Raw genomic sequence first — 17,209 nt, 5'->3', positions numbered from 1 at the left:
AAGAAAAATCTTTGTTCACCTCAGCTGGGTCTTACTTGGGCATTCACTGTACTGTAGAAAGATCTGTTTTTCACTATTGGCTTTTTGAATGACTATGGAACAGTCTTCATGACTGGGATGTAAATAATTTTTGACCTGTTGCTCTGCCATTTGACCATTTCTAATTTTTCTATGGTGGGGATTAATAGACCTAACCAGAAAGAAGGATGGAAAGATACTTATAACCATGTATTATGACATCTGTGAAAAGTGAATCTCACATGCCATCTTGCCCATTTTCATCTGTTTTGATGACGGTCCTGTAACATCCTAATAATTGGCTAATCAAAACAAATATGCTATTTGCAAATTCTGCTGTTTCTGTGTTCAACCTCTTTTTCAGATCATTAATAAATACATCAAACAAAATGGGAACTCATATAACTCAGTTAACCTTCTACCACATAGAAAATGTATCATCTGTGGCTACACTGTTTTGTGGAATACTGGCTTGTCTAATGTTTTCTATAGGGAAAGCCAGACAAGGATGGCAAGTTTCAGTTGCTCCTTGTTCCTTTGAGGACAGCCTCATGGAGAGATGCCATACAGAAGCTATTGTTCTTTGTTGGTTTGAGAAATCTGTGGATCATCCTGCACTAGGTTTTCATGAGTATACAGTGATTTTTAAAGTGCAAATTCAATTTTGTGTTTCTGTTCACCTAGAATCAGATTATTAAATGTACACTTTTATGTAAACATACAGTTTCCATGATTAGTGAAGCTGCAATAACTGCACTCAACTGAAAGGGTTTCTGGGTTTTTAATACAAAACAGGATGGCATATTCCAAACTTTCAGAAATAGCCAGCACTCTGTGGATTCAGAGGAAGAAATGGAAAACAGAAATGGGGAACAGAAGAACCAAATTTTCTTTGCAGTTATCCACAAATGATATTAACTAAAGCCAAGAATAACAATACTCCCCCTTCATAACAGAACTTACTATAGTGGTACCCTAAACTTTCCAAAAGAAAAATAAGATGACCAACAGAAAGAGGAAGTCAGCAGAAAGAAAAAAACGTGGAAAGGTATACATCCCCCAAAACAGCTTTTAAGAATGCTTAGTAGAGAAATCAGAGGAAAAAATAGAATAACACACAACATTTGAGCAGCAGGAAAACAGGGAGATGTGGCATGGGAAGAAAGTGCAGATTGCACAAAAAAGAGATAGGAGTGTGCACACACAAGGAACAGTGGACAAGACCAGGGTATGGTATGAGTTTGAGTGCTGCATCCATTCTTTTAAGCTAAAGCACAATGTAAAATTTTTACTGTTAGCAACAATCATATAATAATGCTAAAAGTGTTGCATTCAGGCCCTACTACTACTTATAGTACCACTAGTAGAAATTCTACTCAAAGTAAGTGTTCAAGGAATGTTCAAGGAGTAGAGGACTGAGCAGCAGAAGAGGCAAGAGGACATTATCTAACAGCAACCACTTGCCAATTACTGCATCCAAGTGTTTGTAGCCAAAGGACCTGTGTGCCTATGTAAATAAGCATGCTATGTATGTTAATAACATCATTAAGCAGAAAAGATAAAATTGTTACTTCTGCTACAGAGAAGTTAACAAAATACTGTGAAGAGGGAATTCTCTACACCAGGATTTTGGCAGATATCAACAGGTAGTCATCATCTCCCAAAATTTCCTATGGCAAAATAAGGCAGGTACAGCATTTACAAGTGTAAGAGAACTTCTACACATATATTTCTACTGTCTTGCCAGAACTTACCCTCCTCGTAACAATGGGATCAATTTCATTTGGATCTTTGTGAGCGAACATCATTAAATCAGCATTTAGTGTCCGTATCCTCTGAAATCTCAGGCGAATAAAGCGAGCAGAGGTGAATTCTATTAATACGCGTGAAGGATCATCAGCACTAGGCCGTCCATTAATGAGAGAAGTGTGAATCTGAAGAGAGAATTATTAAAGCAATAAGGAATTAGATGACAGCAATGCTGCCATGATTATGCCAACAAATATTACAGGCACTGTGTGAATGCCTTTGTAAATGTAAAATACCTTGTTTCTTTAGAAAGCAAATTTCCCCCCAAAATACTCTATGTACCCACAGACCCCAGTTATGGAGAGGCTTTATAGTAAGAACGCTTTGAGCAAAGGGAAGTCATCAGCTACACAAAGACTGTAGCACAAACTGCATATGTGTACCAAGGCCCCACAATAGTGTCCGTGCCACAGGCAACTCTTTTCCTCTAGTCTAAGATAGGTATTTTCAAGTTAACAAACAACCAAAGGGCTCAGAAATTTTCACTTAAAGGAATGGATACTTGGAATGGGACTCAGAATTCAACAGGGGTCAGTGTGTACCTCTTAGAGCGGTCATCATCAAAAGACTTTTGAACTAGGTGTTTTCTAAAGCCAAGATAAGGTAACTTTTGAAATACTGAAAACTACAATAGCTAGATGAGACAAAATAAGCATTCATAAGCATCTCCCCTTTCTCACTGTCTCTTTACACAATACATCATTTCCTTTGAATCTTGTTCTCAGCAAGTTGAAGCAATCTCCTGGGTTGCAACTGTTTTCACCTGGTCCCTCAGGAAAGTCTTTATCACTTCTGAGAACTCTGTTCAGCATTTGTTTTTCCAAAGATGCTACCAATCTTGGCTTCCACTGTGGTTTCTGTAAAGATTGCCCCTCTTTCTCTGCCTGCCCTATTCTAAAGCCTAGAAATCTTCTAGGTAAGTGCGCTCTGTGGCTGTTTCATAAAGAAACTCTGACCCCAATTGCAGCATCAAGGGCAATGCAACAAAAATAAGGAATCTTCTTCCCCTCCTATCTTTTTAGCTGATCACAGCATACATTAGGTGTGAATCAACAAAATAAACCAGATGGGTTGCTACACAATTGTTCTTGGAAAAGGCCTACAAGAAGAAGAATGTCAGGTATAGCAAAATATTGTTAATGAGCACCTAGGGGGAGGGAGGAAAGAAACCATTAATTATCCTGTATTCTGAAGTGTTACATTTTAATTGGGGCATTTTTATTACAGGCTGGTACACTGAAAGAATGTTCAGATGCTAAGCTAAATGTGCAGAAGATTAGAACGAATAAGAGAATTATTTATTCTTTGCAATGAACATTTTGTGCACCTTACCTCAGTGCTCTGAGTGAGAGGTCTGGCCATGTAGCCATTTTCTATCATCTAACATGATCATATTACCACTGTTTTAGGCAAACAGCTGCACTTGGAATGCCAGCTGGCACTCACTCAGCAGTGGCTGCCTCACACTGAGGAAAGAGACAGCAAATCTACTGCTCCCAGCAAAGCAGTAGGTCTTCCTTTCCTAGAGTTTTTGCAGGTGCTGGTTATAAGGCTTATTGAACAACTGCTGCCTTGCGCTAGCTATGTGATACTATTAACTTACTTATTTTCACTACCAACAGGGAAACTCTAAACCTCATCACATCCAGCTTCCTGCTCCACTGTATCCACAGGCACACAAAATCACTGGGAGCCACTCTGCCAGGAGCAACTATCAGTCATATCTTGCCTAAGTATGAATCAGCACCTCTAGGCTTCTGCCATGTTATCTCCAGGAACAGATGATATTGCTACGTCCTCCTGAGATCATAACAACACTCTCACTTCAATCTCAGACTCAATTTTGCTCCTGACTACAAGTAATTAAATTAAAGGAGACAGCTGGCTGGAAACGAACAGAATCAAATGCTATGAAAAAGACAGGGTACAAACAAAAGATTATAAGATAAAACCCCAGAGGAAGCAAGGAGGAGCTCCTGAATGAGAAACATCTGGCTACAAGCAGGACAAAACCACATGACCAGAGAGAGCAAACTGCTCAAGTCCCTGGTGAAAAGAGAGAGAGAGGAGAACATGTGTGGAGAGTAAACTTCAAAAAAAGCCTGGAGATGGTGGTGGTAATAGGTCCAATGGAAATTGATAGACCTTTCCAAAAGAATCAAGATTTTAGGAAGAATGCACACCTAAAGACTTCTTTGCATAATATTTACCTGTGAGAAAGGAAATAAATTTGAGTATTTTCTCATGTCATCACCTCCTTCCTTTAAACAGGATTCAAGAATTTTCTTTCTTACAGGCACCAAACATGGATAGGTTATGGTTTAAAGCAGTAGAATACTAAAGACTGAACGTTGGTATTCCAGAGATAAAGCAGAAATATATCTAAAGTAGTGCTGAAAACATCCCCCAGCTCACCCTGAAACAGCAACAGCACCATGGCTATAAGCAGCATGGCATTCTAAGTCATCAAAAAGACAAAAAATTCAGCTTTAGGGGGTGAGGGGAGAAAGATGCAGGTAAAAGCCCATGTATCAGAATAAGCAAGTGCCCACAGAGAGTTAGAAGTATGAATCATAGACACAGCTTGACCCCAAATGACACAGCTAACAAATAGCAGTCATATCTTTTGATTTATATTTTAAAAAAAAACACCAACAAATTTAGTCTTAAGATACCAATGGGAAAAAAACCACCACCTTGGAGTGCTAGTTTTACAGAATTAAAATGTAAAGTAACAAAATACAACAAGAGGCATCCTTTTCAGAATAGACCCCCTTTTTAAAAGGTTTCATGGATCTATCTGCCAGCAGCATAACTCTTTGGCAAGGCTAAACCAGTAGATATGATGACTTCCATTTATATTGTCTCTCCTGCTTGTGTTTAAATGTTTCACAATTTCATTTTAAAACAACAAACAAATAATTTCCCATAATTACTGAAATGCAGCTATGTCCTGCGTGAAAAGTGGTACCTGTTCAAACATATACCAAAATGACACTGAGATTAGGAAATTAACACTAGGTATTTTTATCAAAATGAATGTGAAGGGAAAATTTTACACAGGCAAAATTAATTACTCTAAATTATTTCTCCTCCTCTCAACATCTGTGATGAAATCATCCATTTCTCCTTAGAAACATTTAGAATCAACTTGAAGAGCATCCAAGTAAGTTGTTCCTATTCCTTGAAAAGAAAATAAGGGAGAAACTAAGAGTTCTTTGGGAACATCTGTCATTAATCAGGAATAAACACTAAGAATTTTAAATAACTTTTTTTAAAGAAGTTTATTTTCAATATGACTCTCACAATGAGACATCACTGTGTTTTTCCAGAGTACACTTTCTCTTTTCATCTTCCTCCACAATCTTGCACCTACTTGTAAGACACTGTTCACATGACAGCACGTTTTCAGTCCAGACATAAACATGGGCCCTACCATCCAAATATTTTTTAATCAAATCTGAAATCTGATCCACTGAATACACTCCTCAATATCTGTCTACCATTATGCCATCCAAGATCATCATAGAACTTCATATATAGCTCTGAGTCCTGCAAAGACTAGGCCCGTCTTCACACAGACAGCTAAGGCACTGATGTCCTGCACTAGTTGTACGCGTACTGCAGTATGAGCCACACTGGAGTTCTACAGCAGAGCTAAGATCCAAAGCTGAGTCCACCAGTAAAATATTAATACTTTAATCCACCCATTGGGCTGCTACAGTTTGGATAATCCAAGTTCCCATGAGGGAACAATCTCAAATTTTGCTCAGGTTTTATGGACAACTTTTATTTACCAATTCCAAGATTGAGGTAATCACCATTTTGGATTCTAAACGAAAGCTGTGTAGATTTCAACCCTAGAAAATTTTTCCTTAACAAGGAATTTTTCCAGGATTATATTCCAACAAATGGGATCTTTGGGGGAAATAAGCATTCCCTTACAAAACATCTAAATGTTACCATTAAGAAAACCAAATTCTCATTTTGTAAAATAATTTTGAATGGTATCTGATTTGTCAACCACTTCAATAGTCAGAACTATTTAAGCAAAAGGGTATGATGACCTTTTCCAGTAGCTGCCTTAGTAGCTGTATGTTCAGAAAGATTTTATCACAGAATCACAGAAAGGTTGAGGTTGGAAGAGACCTCCAGAGGTCATCTGATCCAACTCTCCTGCTCAAGCAGGGCCACCTAGAGCCAGTTGCCCTGGATCATGTCCAGACAGCTTTTGAATATCTTCAAGGATGGAGACTCTGCAACCTCCCTGGGCAACCTGTGAAAAAATGTTTCCTGATGGAAACCTCCAGTGTTTCAGTTTATTCCCATTGCCTCTTGTCCTGTCACTAGGCACCACTGAAAAGAGCCTAGCTGAATCTTATTTGCACCCTCCTTTCAGGAATTTATATATATTGATGAGATCCCCCCTGAGCTTCCTCTTCTCCAGGCTGACCAGTCCCAGCTCTCTCAGCCTTTCTGCATAGAAAAGATGCTCCGGTCCCTTCATCACCTTTGTGGCATCATTGGGTTCTCTCCAGTATGTCCATGTCTGTCTTGTACTGAGGAGCCCAGAACTGGACCCAGCACTTCAAGTATGGCCTCATCAGTGGTGAATAGAGGGGAAGGATCTCCTCCCTTGACCTGCTGGCAATACTTTGTCTAAAGCTGCACAGGGTACCATTAACCTTTGCCACAGGGGCACATTGCTGGCTCCTGTTCAACTTGGAGTCCACCAGGACCATTGAATCACTTTCTGCCAAGCTGCTTTCCAGCTGGGTGGCCCCCAGCATATGCTGGTACATGGGGTTATTCCTTTGCAGGTGCAGGATTTTGCACTTCTCCTTGAACTTCATGAGGTTCCTGTCAGCCCATTTCTTCAGTCTGTAGAGTCCCGCTGCATGGTGGCACGATCCTATAGCATTATCAGCCACTCCTCCCAGTTTGGTGCCATCAGCAAACTTGCTGAGGGTAAACTCTGCCCCATCATCCAAACCATAAATGAAGATGGTAAACAGGATTGGACCCAGTAGTACATATTCAAGTTAGTTTAGTTACCAAGTTATCTATCTTCTATATTTGGTTTGGAACCAAAACTTCTAACAGGTATTGAAAAAATGCATACCCTAGTTAGATGGAAAACAGAAAAGCCATTTTGTAACACCAAATATCTACCTAATTCAATGTCCTGTCTCCAATAGAGCCCAGTAGGAAATAATCAGGAACGAATACAAGAAACAGCACATTTACAGAGTGATCCCTCTGATACAGTATCATCACTTCCTCTGACTGAACAGTCTAAATGCTTCCAGAGCTACAGAGTGAATCTTAGTCACAGTGTTTAATGTCTAATAACTGCCCTTTTTGCTATTATTAACCTACTCCCTTTTCCCACCGTTACGTTTTTCATCACTACAGACACTTGTCCTAATGGGAGGAAATTTGTTCCTTTTAAAAAAAAGAATAAAACCCACTGGTTCTGGTGGGGTTGGTTGGGTTTTTTTCCTTCTAAACCTGGAACTCAGGTCATGAATTATTTCAGTGACAGTGTTCTAGTTTTTTATTTGAGCAAATTGTGAGTTGTCAACACCTTTTCATTTTTGAACTTCAGTATGATGTTACATCAACTTTTTTTCAGAGAACTGTTGAGAATGTTACAAGTTCTCCACTCTGAAGAGAATTAAGTCCAACACTAGTCCATCAGCATTCATGCATAATTCTTTTTTTTCTTACATGTATTACTTTGCTTTTAGCAACATTAATTTTCATATAATATTTTTCATTTAGTATCATAAGCTGCTAATAGAACAAATTATCTTAAATTTTGCATTACCAACAAATGCTGCTATTACAGAGTTTTCTGATTTTACAGATTCCCCACAAGTATGTTGAACAACATAGACACTACTAAAGATATACAAAGGACATCTCAGTGCATTAGAATGTCTGGACCATGTCAGAACCAAAAGACTTATCTAAGATAGTAGCCTGCCTCATACAGTAGCCAAAACAGCATGTTAACAATAAGATGAAGGCAAGCATACATAATACTTCCTCAGGGATTTCCTGAGCTATAGGTAGTTTTTATACATTTGGTACGCCTCAAAGGATTTCTACAAACTTACTCGGTCTCACCTTAAATCCAGGTCACCTTTTAAAATCTACACCCATCATGTAATAAGGATTCTCACCTCATTTACATGTTGTAAGGAAAAAGAACCTTCTTGTGCTTGTTTTAAACCTGCTCCTACTAAATTCACTTATACTTCCTAGTTCTTAAATTGGAACAAAGAAATAAGTCTTTCTACCAGCTCTATTCTGCATTACATTTCTTTACTACTAATTAGCTTGTCACAGGTATCAGGCTTCCAGATCTGTAGTTTCCTTAGATTCCTAAAGAATGTTTCTAAAAAACTGGTATTTCATTTGACAACCCACACTCCCCAGTTACTGAGAATATTTTAAAGTGAGGGGTTAAATAATAACTGTTGTAATTTACCTATTTTAGCCTTGAGTTCCTTTTCACTATCCAATTTATCAATTATTCCTGCACCTCTTCAGTTAACAACCTAGTTTGTCACTGCTTCTCCAGCTCCTCTCCTGTAAATAATGTTTCCAGTGCAGAAACCCTCCTGACAGTCTCTATAGCAAAAACTGATTCAAATCATTAATTTAGTTTTTCAGCAATGACCTTATCTTTCTTGAATGCTCTTTGATCATCTCTCAGCCCACCAATTTTCTGGCATACTTCTTGAATCTGATGTGTTTGAAAAAAGGTTTATTTCAACTTCATACTCAGTCACTCTGAATCTTTTTCACATCTTTATTGTGGTTTAACATTTCATTTGCTGGAGCTTATTTTCCTACCTCTTTTCCTCACTTGGAGGAAAAGACATGAATTCCATTAATAAACAATGTTAGTTTACTTTTAGTATCTATTATCTTTCCTTAGTTTATGGTTTAAACATGTTGTAGGATTTTTGGAACCATTCTTAAATGTAGTATGGATGTGTCATGCTATCTTTAAATGAACTCTAGGCTGTCTGAAATTTTTTTAGCTGTTTGATCATCTTTTCTATTTTTAAATTGTACTTTGGCAGATTTTATTCCCCTGGGATGTTGCATTTTGAGTATTTTCTGGTTATTTTTACATAACAATTGTTCAACAGTTAATACTCCTGACTAGGTTCTGTGCAGTTTTGGGCTAAATCATGGGTTCCTTCACTAGCTGCACCAAGAACATTCAGGTGTTTAAGAAATACTCTTTTGCACTACATTCTATTCTCACACCTACACAGTCTGCCAAAGGGTTACAGAAGGCTGTTATATTCTCAGCCTTCCCTTGGCAAGACCCACTCACTTCCACACTTCTGTTTGGGCAGTTGCTGATATCACATTAAACCTATTCTATCCCAATTTAGGTGCTGCATTTCATTTTATAGAGATCTCACACACCATTTTATTTCTGCTGACTTTCTTATTTCATTTTATGTTATTCTTAAATCAAGACTGCCTCTCTTCTACTAGTCACTCAGTCATTCCTAAACAACTTCTTGTTTCTGACATACCTATTGTGTTACTTCCTTCCAACACCCTTTAAAGGTAGGTATTAATTAGCCAAGCAACCTTTCTCAGCTGCTGGGTATGGATACTTTTGCAGATACTGGGGCAATTCTTGGATGTATCCAATCCTAGCTTCTGTAACAAAGACACCCAAGAGGTCTTGCAATGTGCTCCAGCCAGATGACCATCAGACCATCCAGCCATATGACCAGAATTTCACAACACATTTCATTGGGTTTCTGCCACTGAGAAGTGACAGATGTAGCCTAAGAAACTTTCTACCATTTTTGGCATTAGTCAAGTCTCATATATACGGATGAATATGGACTTATTTAGACTGTACTTGTAATGGGTTGTCAGAACAGAGAAAAGTATCACCTCGCACCCCACCACATTTTTGTACACATTGATAAAATCTCCCTGAGACTTCTCTTCTCAAGGCTAAGCAATCCCAGCGTTCTCAGCCTCCACCTGTAGGACAGATGCTCCAAGTCCTTAATCATCTTCCCAGCCATTTCCTGGATATGCTCCGACATGTCCACATCTCTCTTGTACTGAGGAGCCCAGAACTGGACACAGCTCTCCAGGTGTGCTCTCATCACTGCTGAGCAGATGGGAAGGATCACCTCCCTCAGCCTGCTGGTGACACTCTGACTAATGTAGCCCAGGATACTGTTGGCTTTCTTTGCTGCAAGGGCACATTGCTGGCTTATGTTCAACTTGGTGTACACCGCTGCTGTCACTCACTGTTTCCTTCTGATGCTCCTGGGGATGATTTAGGCACAGCTGGCTCATGTCTCATTTAACAGAGCTCCCAGGCCATTATCTGCTACCAGGCACTGAACTATCATGTAGCTGCCCATCTGCAGGTAGAGAAGGAGCCTTCCTCCTGCTGAAGGAAGTCACCAGTTCGCAGTCTTCACCATCATGGGAGTTGCCATTTCTTAACCAACAGGCACAGACTCTGCCTGCCTCTATTTTGGTACAGGCTGCAGAGTCCCAGAGAAAAGTCAGTTAACGTCTTTCCTGTCACCTCTGACGTTGTGCTGTCTGCTAACATCCTCCTGCAGTTCTTTACTTGGTGACACAAATCCACAACCACAGCAAACATTCTGCAGGCAAGGACGTCATCTCTTTCTGCCTCAACTTCAGCAAAGTCCCAGACAGTTCTTGCAGCCTCAGAGGTGAAAAGCTGCATCCTCCCTCTGGAACTCAGCCTGAGCTGAGGGCTCTGCTGTACTGGGGTAGTGGCTCCAGTCGGTGCTGCGGACTGTGCCCAGACTGTGCCTCACCACCATTCTTGAGTACAAAACCACTTTTTCCACCCCTCCTTCTGTGAATGTTTCTGCATGAACTGATGTGCAAACATGCAGCATGTTAGCTGTCTCCATTGTTTTACTTAATGCAACAGTAAAAATGCTGCTGCTCTGCATGAAAGTATATTATCAACTGCTAAGCTACTTAAAATTAACACATTTCAACAAAGTTTTTAAGACTTTCAAGTACGCACAATGTTCTCATTCAAATTTAAAATATCCATGTATGAATCCAAGTGGTGTATTTTTCTGCTTAGAGCTTTGGTATTTGAAGATAGTTACTTTGCCAAGCAATTTGAGTGCAATCTCAAGCTGTTTGTAGGATATAAAAAACCCAGCTGTTTGGCTATGTGGCATGGAGTTTTTATGTTAAAACTTCCCTTTCAGGAAAACAGCATTGCTAACCAGTATGCTTGTCACTGATGCATATCTATATACTACATGTTAGATAAACTGGAAGACTTAATTCTTTCATAAAAAGTGAAGGTTACTTAGTGTCGCATGTCACAAGGATGGAGCAGGAACATCACTCTACAACAATTTTTGGCTAGTAGTGGTAAAGAACTCACGTTGTTCAAGTACTCAGTAGTTTATTTTGGACATCATATCAAGACTGTGGGCTTCAAGCCTGACTCTCTGTGTAAGGCAGTGGTCTGAACCTAAAATATTGTCAAGAAAGGTCAATTTCTCACTAAAATTTAATCTCAGACAGCAGCATAAAGGAGAGAAAAGCTTCTGTCCTGCACAAAAGACTTGCTACTTGATAATCAGCAGTGGAGAAGACAGATATGTCAGTCTTAAAATGATTTAATTAGAAATCATTTTACTCCACAATTTACATTCTCAAGTTATGCAAGCACATCAATACGAAGATGGACAATACCGAACATCAATTTTTCCACAGGTGATTCAGTAGGTCTCATAATTCTCCTACCCAAGACCAGCTTTAATTATCTGTTGCAAATAGCTCATTTGCAGTAGATGTAAAATTACTGTTGATTAATTAATCTCTTGGCATCTTACATGTAATCTCTAAAGACAAAACTTCTCTGAGTTTTCTTAGTGCAAGCCCTAATCTATTGTTAGACTTGGTTTCAAAACTAGATTAGTAGATGGAAGCTTATGCCAGAACTCAGCATCCAATTTTTCAGCATAAATACATATTTATGATAATTGTATATAAGAAAGTGTATTTGGCAAGGTTTGCTGTATTTCTAATAAATATCTCGCTATCTTAATAAATTAATGGTTTAGTAAGTGAAAGCACAACTCCCTTCTGCGCCTTGCTAATGAGTACAAGAGCTGCTTGAAATGCAGTGCTTAAACTTGCATTAAAATGTCAAGGGCTATGCATGTCAAACTCTATCTCAACTAACTCATTCCCCCTAAGAATACAGGCAAATGTCAGCTTAACGAACTGTTTAGCAAATACTATTGTGTCATTGACAACTATACCCTACAGCTTAAGCTAAATAAGGCTTCATCTCTTCAGTTCTGATTAACTTGCTTTTGTCATTTTCCTCTTTCCAATTTCACTTGAAACTTAAATTGCTTATTCTAGGCACTGCTTTTCTATGGTTCCTGTAACTCTCATGCTTTTCATTTTTGGATAAGAAACAATTTGCCAAAGACATCATCTTGCATACTTTTAAACAGACTGCTCATTGTCAGAGCAATAGTTATTAATAAATCACAGAATAATAAGGAATTTTATTATCTTGAAAGTATATTTGTCATTTCAAGTTTTTATTTTCTTTTTGTTACTGTCTTAACTAAGTGGAAACACTACACCATGCTGTAGTTTCAGCAACAGTTATGCATACCGCAGTCCATAAGGGATTCAGACAAGATTCAAGGCCTGGAATACTGTACTTTAACATAACAATGGTGGTTTGTGTTCTACTGGCTCTTCAAAGTGTACTTGCAAGTGAGATGCCATCTCTTAACACAGTGAAAGGTATTTTGTGCTTAGTAATAACTAACAAGATAGCAGAAGAAAAAGTTAAAGGCTTGGCTTTTACAGGAACATTCTCAAAGATGAAACACACTGAACCAGTATTTTTAAGAGTTATCTATAAGCAGGTAGATTGGTAATGTGCTATAGGTTCTAACACATAATACCACAGGTGAATTGTGATTTTAAATCGTCAAATGATAGCTGTTTTAAATTTCACTGTACACAACAGTGGTCTGACCTCTGATGTCTGAAAATGAGTATGACCACTGTCATTCTAGTTTATGTTTTGTCAGTGTCATACAGCTGCTGCCTAACCTAGCGGCCCTTAAGCAAGCGGATTAGAATAAGAAAAGAAGCCACATGAACTCAATGGCTGATGTCAATGGCAACTCTAGGTGCAAGGTAATTCTGAAAATTATGTTAGTCTGGGTTCTGATCAAGCAGAGGTGAAACACGCTGGCATTACTGAGTTAAACACTACTGCCTATCTGCTTAAAGGATGAAATATAGTGGTCTGTCAAACACATTCTTCACAAGTACTCAAAAAGCACAAAATAAAAATCTAAATTATGCTGTTTTTCAAAAAAGCACTGAAGTGAGATAGCACATTATCTTAAGAGGATATTTTTTCATTACTACTTCTGAAAGTAGTATGTTTCTTTTTGGACAATGATCATGAATGGGACAAGTAATTCCAAATGAATGACTAAAACAGAAAAGTTATGTTTTCTTGCAGATTATAATAAAAAGCATTCTGATCCTCAGATTTAACTAAAGGGCTTCTATGCCAAACCAAACAATATTTAAAAAAAACCAAAACACCCACCACCCCTTTCCTACCAAGATTTTATGATTTCCCTTATTTGTTACATGTTTGTCCTAAAAACTCATGGCACTTTTCACCAGATTTTTTCCTGAATGAGATGCGCTGTGGAGCACACTGTGGAATTACAGACAAATTACTGCCAGAACAGATTGGTGACCAGTAGAAAGAAAATGCACAGGAATTTGTCCAGCTGCAAGCAGTTGCAAAGGGCTGCCAAACACAACTGCTGATGTAAAAGAGGGAGAATGTGTAAACGAGTACATCTGCTCCTGAATGTTATCATTAAATAAACTGCAGTAATATGCTTTACATTACTGCAGCATTCTTGTTTAGAACTACAACTCTGAAGAGTTTTGAATTGGGGAAATTTCAACAAAACTTTTGGGTTTTTTTGCACTGCAGACCCATATGTGGAAAAGCCCATTACAATTACTGTACAGTGTTGGAGTCTAAGTTCTAGCAAAACCTGTGTCATATCATTTGGAACACACACTGATGAATGCTTTTGAAAACCAGATGGGATCCCTTTGAATGGTAAGCATTCAATGCCTTTAAAACCATTTATAATGTTTAAAAAGAACAAATAAATAGGACACTCAGCTGCAGAATACAAGAAACTTTGATCCCTCTTCCACTCTGAACCTTATCTTTTCAGACTTGGAGATAATTTACAGGGGCTAATATAAGAAAAGTCAGGGGAAAAAAATCCATTTCTAAGTAGCACAGAATGAACAGCCCAGGAATGGTATAATAAATTTTCTGTAAAACACAGGAGATTAAAGAATTATGTGGATAAAAGCAATGTATTTGTTCTTTGCTCCTATCATTAATTGTAAAGTTATAAAAATAGTAGTGCTCACTTTGGCTACAAAAACTAAATTTGGCAGGGTTTTGTCAAATTCTCAACTGGTTGGGGTTTTCAGATTTCACTTATGATATATGATATAAAATAATATGACATGTAAAGTAGTGTACTGGTTTTGGCTGGGATAGATTTAATTTTCTTCATAGTATCTTGTGTGGGGCTGTTTTGGATCTGTGGTGGAAACAGTGTTGATAACACAGGGATGTTTTAGCTACTGCTGAGCAGCACTTGCACAGCATCAAGGCCTTTTCTGCTTCTCGCGCTGCCCCCCCCAGCGAGTCAGCTGGGGGTGCACAAGGGGTTTGGAGGGTGCACAGCTGGGACAGCTGACCCCAACTGACCAAAGGGATATTCCAGAACATATGATATCGTGCTCAGCAATAGAAGCTGAGGAGCAAGTTTGCCAGGGCTTTTAAACTGTTCTTTTAAAAAGTTCCTCCAACTTCTGAAACAAAGAAAAGCTCTACTGTAGCTACTTCTTTCTGTCCCTCCGTAGGGAGCTCAAGCCACAGAATTCACCTGCTATGGACTCACCATCCTTGGCACTCCTATTATATCTCCGTTGCCTATCAGCTTTATTATTCTGATGTGCTTGAAAAAGCTTCTCAAAGTTTCTTAGGCCTTCAGTGCGGTCCTGTTCTTTGTGTGGAAGGGCAGTATTTTGGTTCTTGCTCTTTCTTTTGCCTTACTGTGATTTTATGTTAATATGCAAAATTCCTACTTCCCCTGCTGGGACAAGATGTTTTTATGTGATGTCTTTTGGTTTCTAATGTCTATTACAGATTCAGGTATTTTATCCTGCTACCTTTTTGGATACTTCAAAATTTATTCTTTTTTATAAGTACCATGCATAAGCTTCTACATATTTAAGAAGAAAACATATAAAAATATATTTCCACCTTTAAAGACAGCTTTAGCTTTTTGATTGTCATACCAAATTTTCTTAGGAGCATATCAAATAGTGAGAATATTATTGCCACTTTACAGAAAAGTCTTTAAATAACAGTATTTTGAACTAGCTTTTCTTGCACTCTTCTCACAACATTGAGTTGCTTCCCTTATTCTAAGTTCTCCGATTAGACTGCTTCTTGGAAGAACATTTAAGGGCACTCAAAAATCAGCCTCTACTCCATCATGACAGTTAGACAGCCTATGGGAAGCTAACTGTAATTTACTTTTTCACTCTGGTGTTTATTTTTGCCTTCATTTTTGCCTTCACAGCCTCCTTAGTTTGTTTTACCACCTTGATTAAGTAGTACAGCAGTCCTAACTTTTTCTACCCTTACTTAGGCATGAAATATCAATTTTCTCAAACACAGTGCTATTTGCTGATACAATTTGTTTACTTACACAGCTTGGCTCTATGCTTTCTTCATTCATGTGTTCTAGAGTCTAGACCTCAATCAAAGAATTTCTGCACTGGTATTACAATGTCTCATTGACTAACTTTCCTTCTATTGATTTTCTGTGACACTTACCATTTAAACTGAAAACTCCAGGTAAACTATGCTGTTTGGCTTTGATTTTCTTTTACATAAAATTCCTTTGCACTGACATGAAAGCAGAACTATGTTTGGCCTCAGGCTGACCTATTTGTATGTCCCTGCTTCAGTGAGATTTTATGGATCAAAATTACTCCTCCATGTAGCCCTCCTGGATTTTAACAAAATCTACCTTTAAAAAAAATTATTCATTTTTTGACAATACAGAGTTTTATTATTTAAACATTAAAGAATGATTCATCTTGAACTAGGCACTCACTAGATTTCTCCCAGCTGCCAGTTTTGAATTACCTTGTAACCTTTACTGCTTTTTCCTCTCTCATCTCTGCATCTCTCAGCTGCTCATCATCCCTGCCAAGTCTGTAAACCCTGCTATGCCTTTGGCCACCAGACTCATTAAAAACAAGAATTAAGCTATTCTTTCTCCCAGTAATTATCCATGACTGTTAACAACTACTTTAAAAAAAAAAAAAGAGACAAAAAAAACCCCTTAGAAAGTTGTGTTATAATTTTCTCATCTCAGAACAATAACCTTACACAAAATGCAGTACATAGATAGCGAAAGTAAATAAATGTTTGTGGTTGCACCTCTTAGTGGAAAGTGTTTACAAGTAGTATTTCATTTAAGCAAAATTTTCTATTAGGTATTTCAGTTGTGTGGGTAAGGTCTTCAAGTATCTGTTCCCCCACCCCCAAAACAATGACCCACTGGGGATCTTCAGTTCCCCTAATCAAGCATAAGAGAAAAAAAACCTCACCAAGTTACCAAGAACTTGGTGTTCTTGTTGCACTGCTGGAATGAAATCTACTACTGTCCAAAAATCAGCTGCCAGACCCAACAAGAAGACAGGTTTGGGTCAGGTTTACTTGGGACAAGTAAATACCAAGACTTAAGCATACCATTTCCTTTCACAACACTAAAAGAGTATGTTGAGTTATAAACTACATTTACAGGCATGAGTCCTCCTATTACGATTTGGAAAAACTACCATAGATCTATATAAAGTTACGCAATACCCATCTCTTTTCGGTAAGCATTGTGATCAATAAGAGATGGATGCTTAAAGAAAAAAGGGAGATCATCTAATCAATTTGACTCTTCAACTTCAAACCGAAAGACTGCTCTGTATAGTACTTTGTATATTGCAACCTTATGACTTTTTAAGTCTTATGATTCATATGATTAATCAGCTTTTCTTTTGTTTTCAGAAATGGTAGAAACTACAACATGAGTTTCTGCTCAGGGACAGAAGACATGCCAAGATAGAAAAGTGGACTGTCTGACTAACTACACAAAAGAAACCTTCATTCCAACTTAGCCCACACAGATGTACCAGTAAATATCCTTCCTCTTGT

The 17,209-nt window shown here is 38.2% G+C and overlaps 1 protein-coding gene across 9 annotated transcripts in view; it reads right to left on the bottom strand.

Annotated features, from left to right (window-relative positions):
* The window catches only part of LAMA2 (laminin subunit alpha 2), a 375,334-nt gene that overhangs the window by 229,130 nt on the left and 128,995 nt on the right, over positions 1 to 17,209 (bottom strand). For all 9 annotated transcript variants that reach the window (XM_075035675.1, XM_075035668.1, XM_075035670.1 and 6 more), the window contains one exon: positions 1,773 to 1,952. In XM_075035675.1, coding sequence (XP_074891776.1) covers positions 1,773 to 1,952 — 180 coding nt within the window. The remainder of the gene's footprint in view (positions 1 to 1,772; positions 1,953 to 17,209) is intronic.

The sequence above is a fragment of the Buteo buteo genome, chromosome 9 (assembly GCF_964188355.1).
Source record: "Buteo buteo chromosome 9, bButBut1.hap1.1, whole genome shotgun sequence".
NCBI classification, from domain to species: domain Eukaryota; kingdom Metazoa; phylum Chordata; class Aves; order Accipitriformes; family Accipitridae; genus Buteo; species Buteo buteo.
This window is presented reverse-complemented; position numbering and strand designations above follow the sequence as displayed.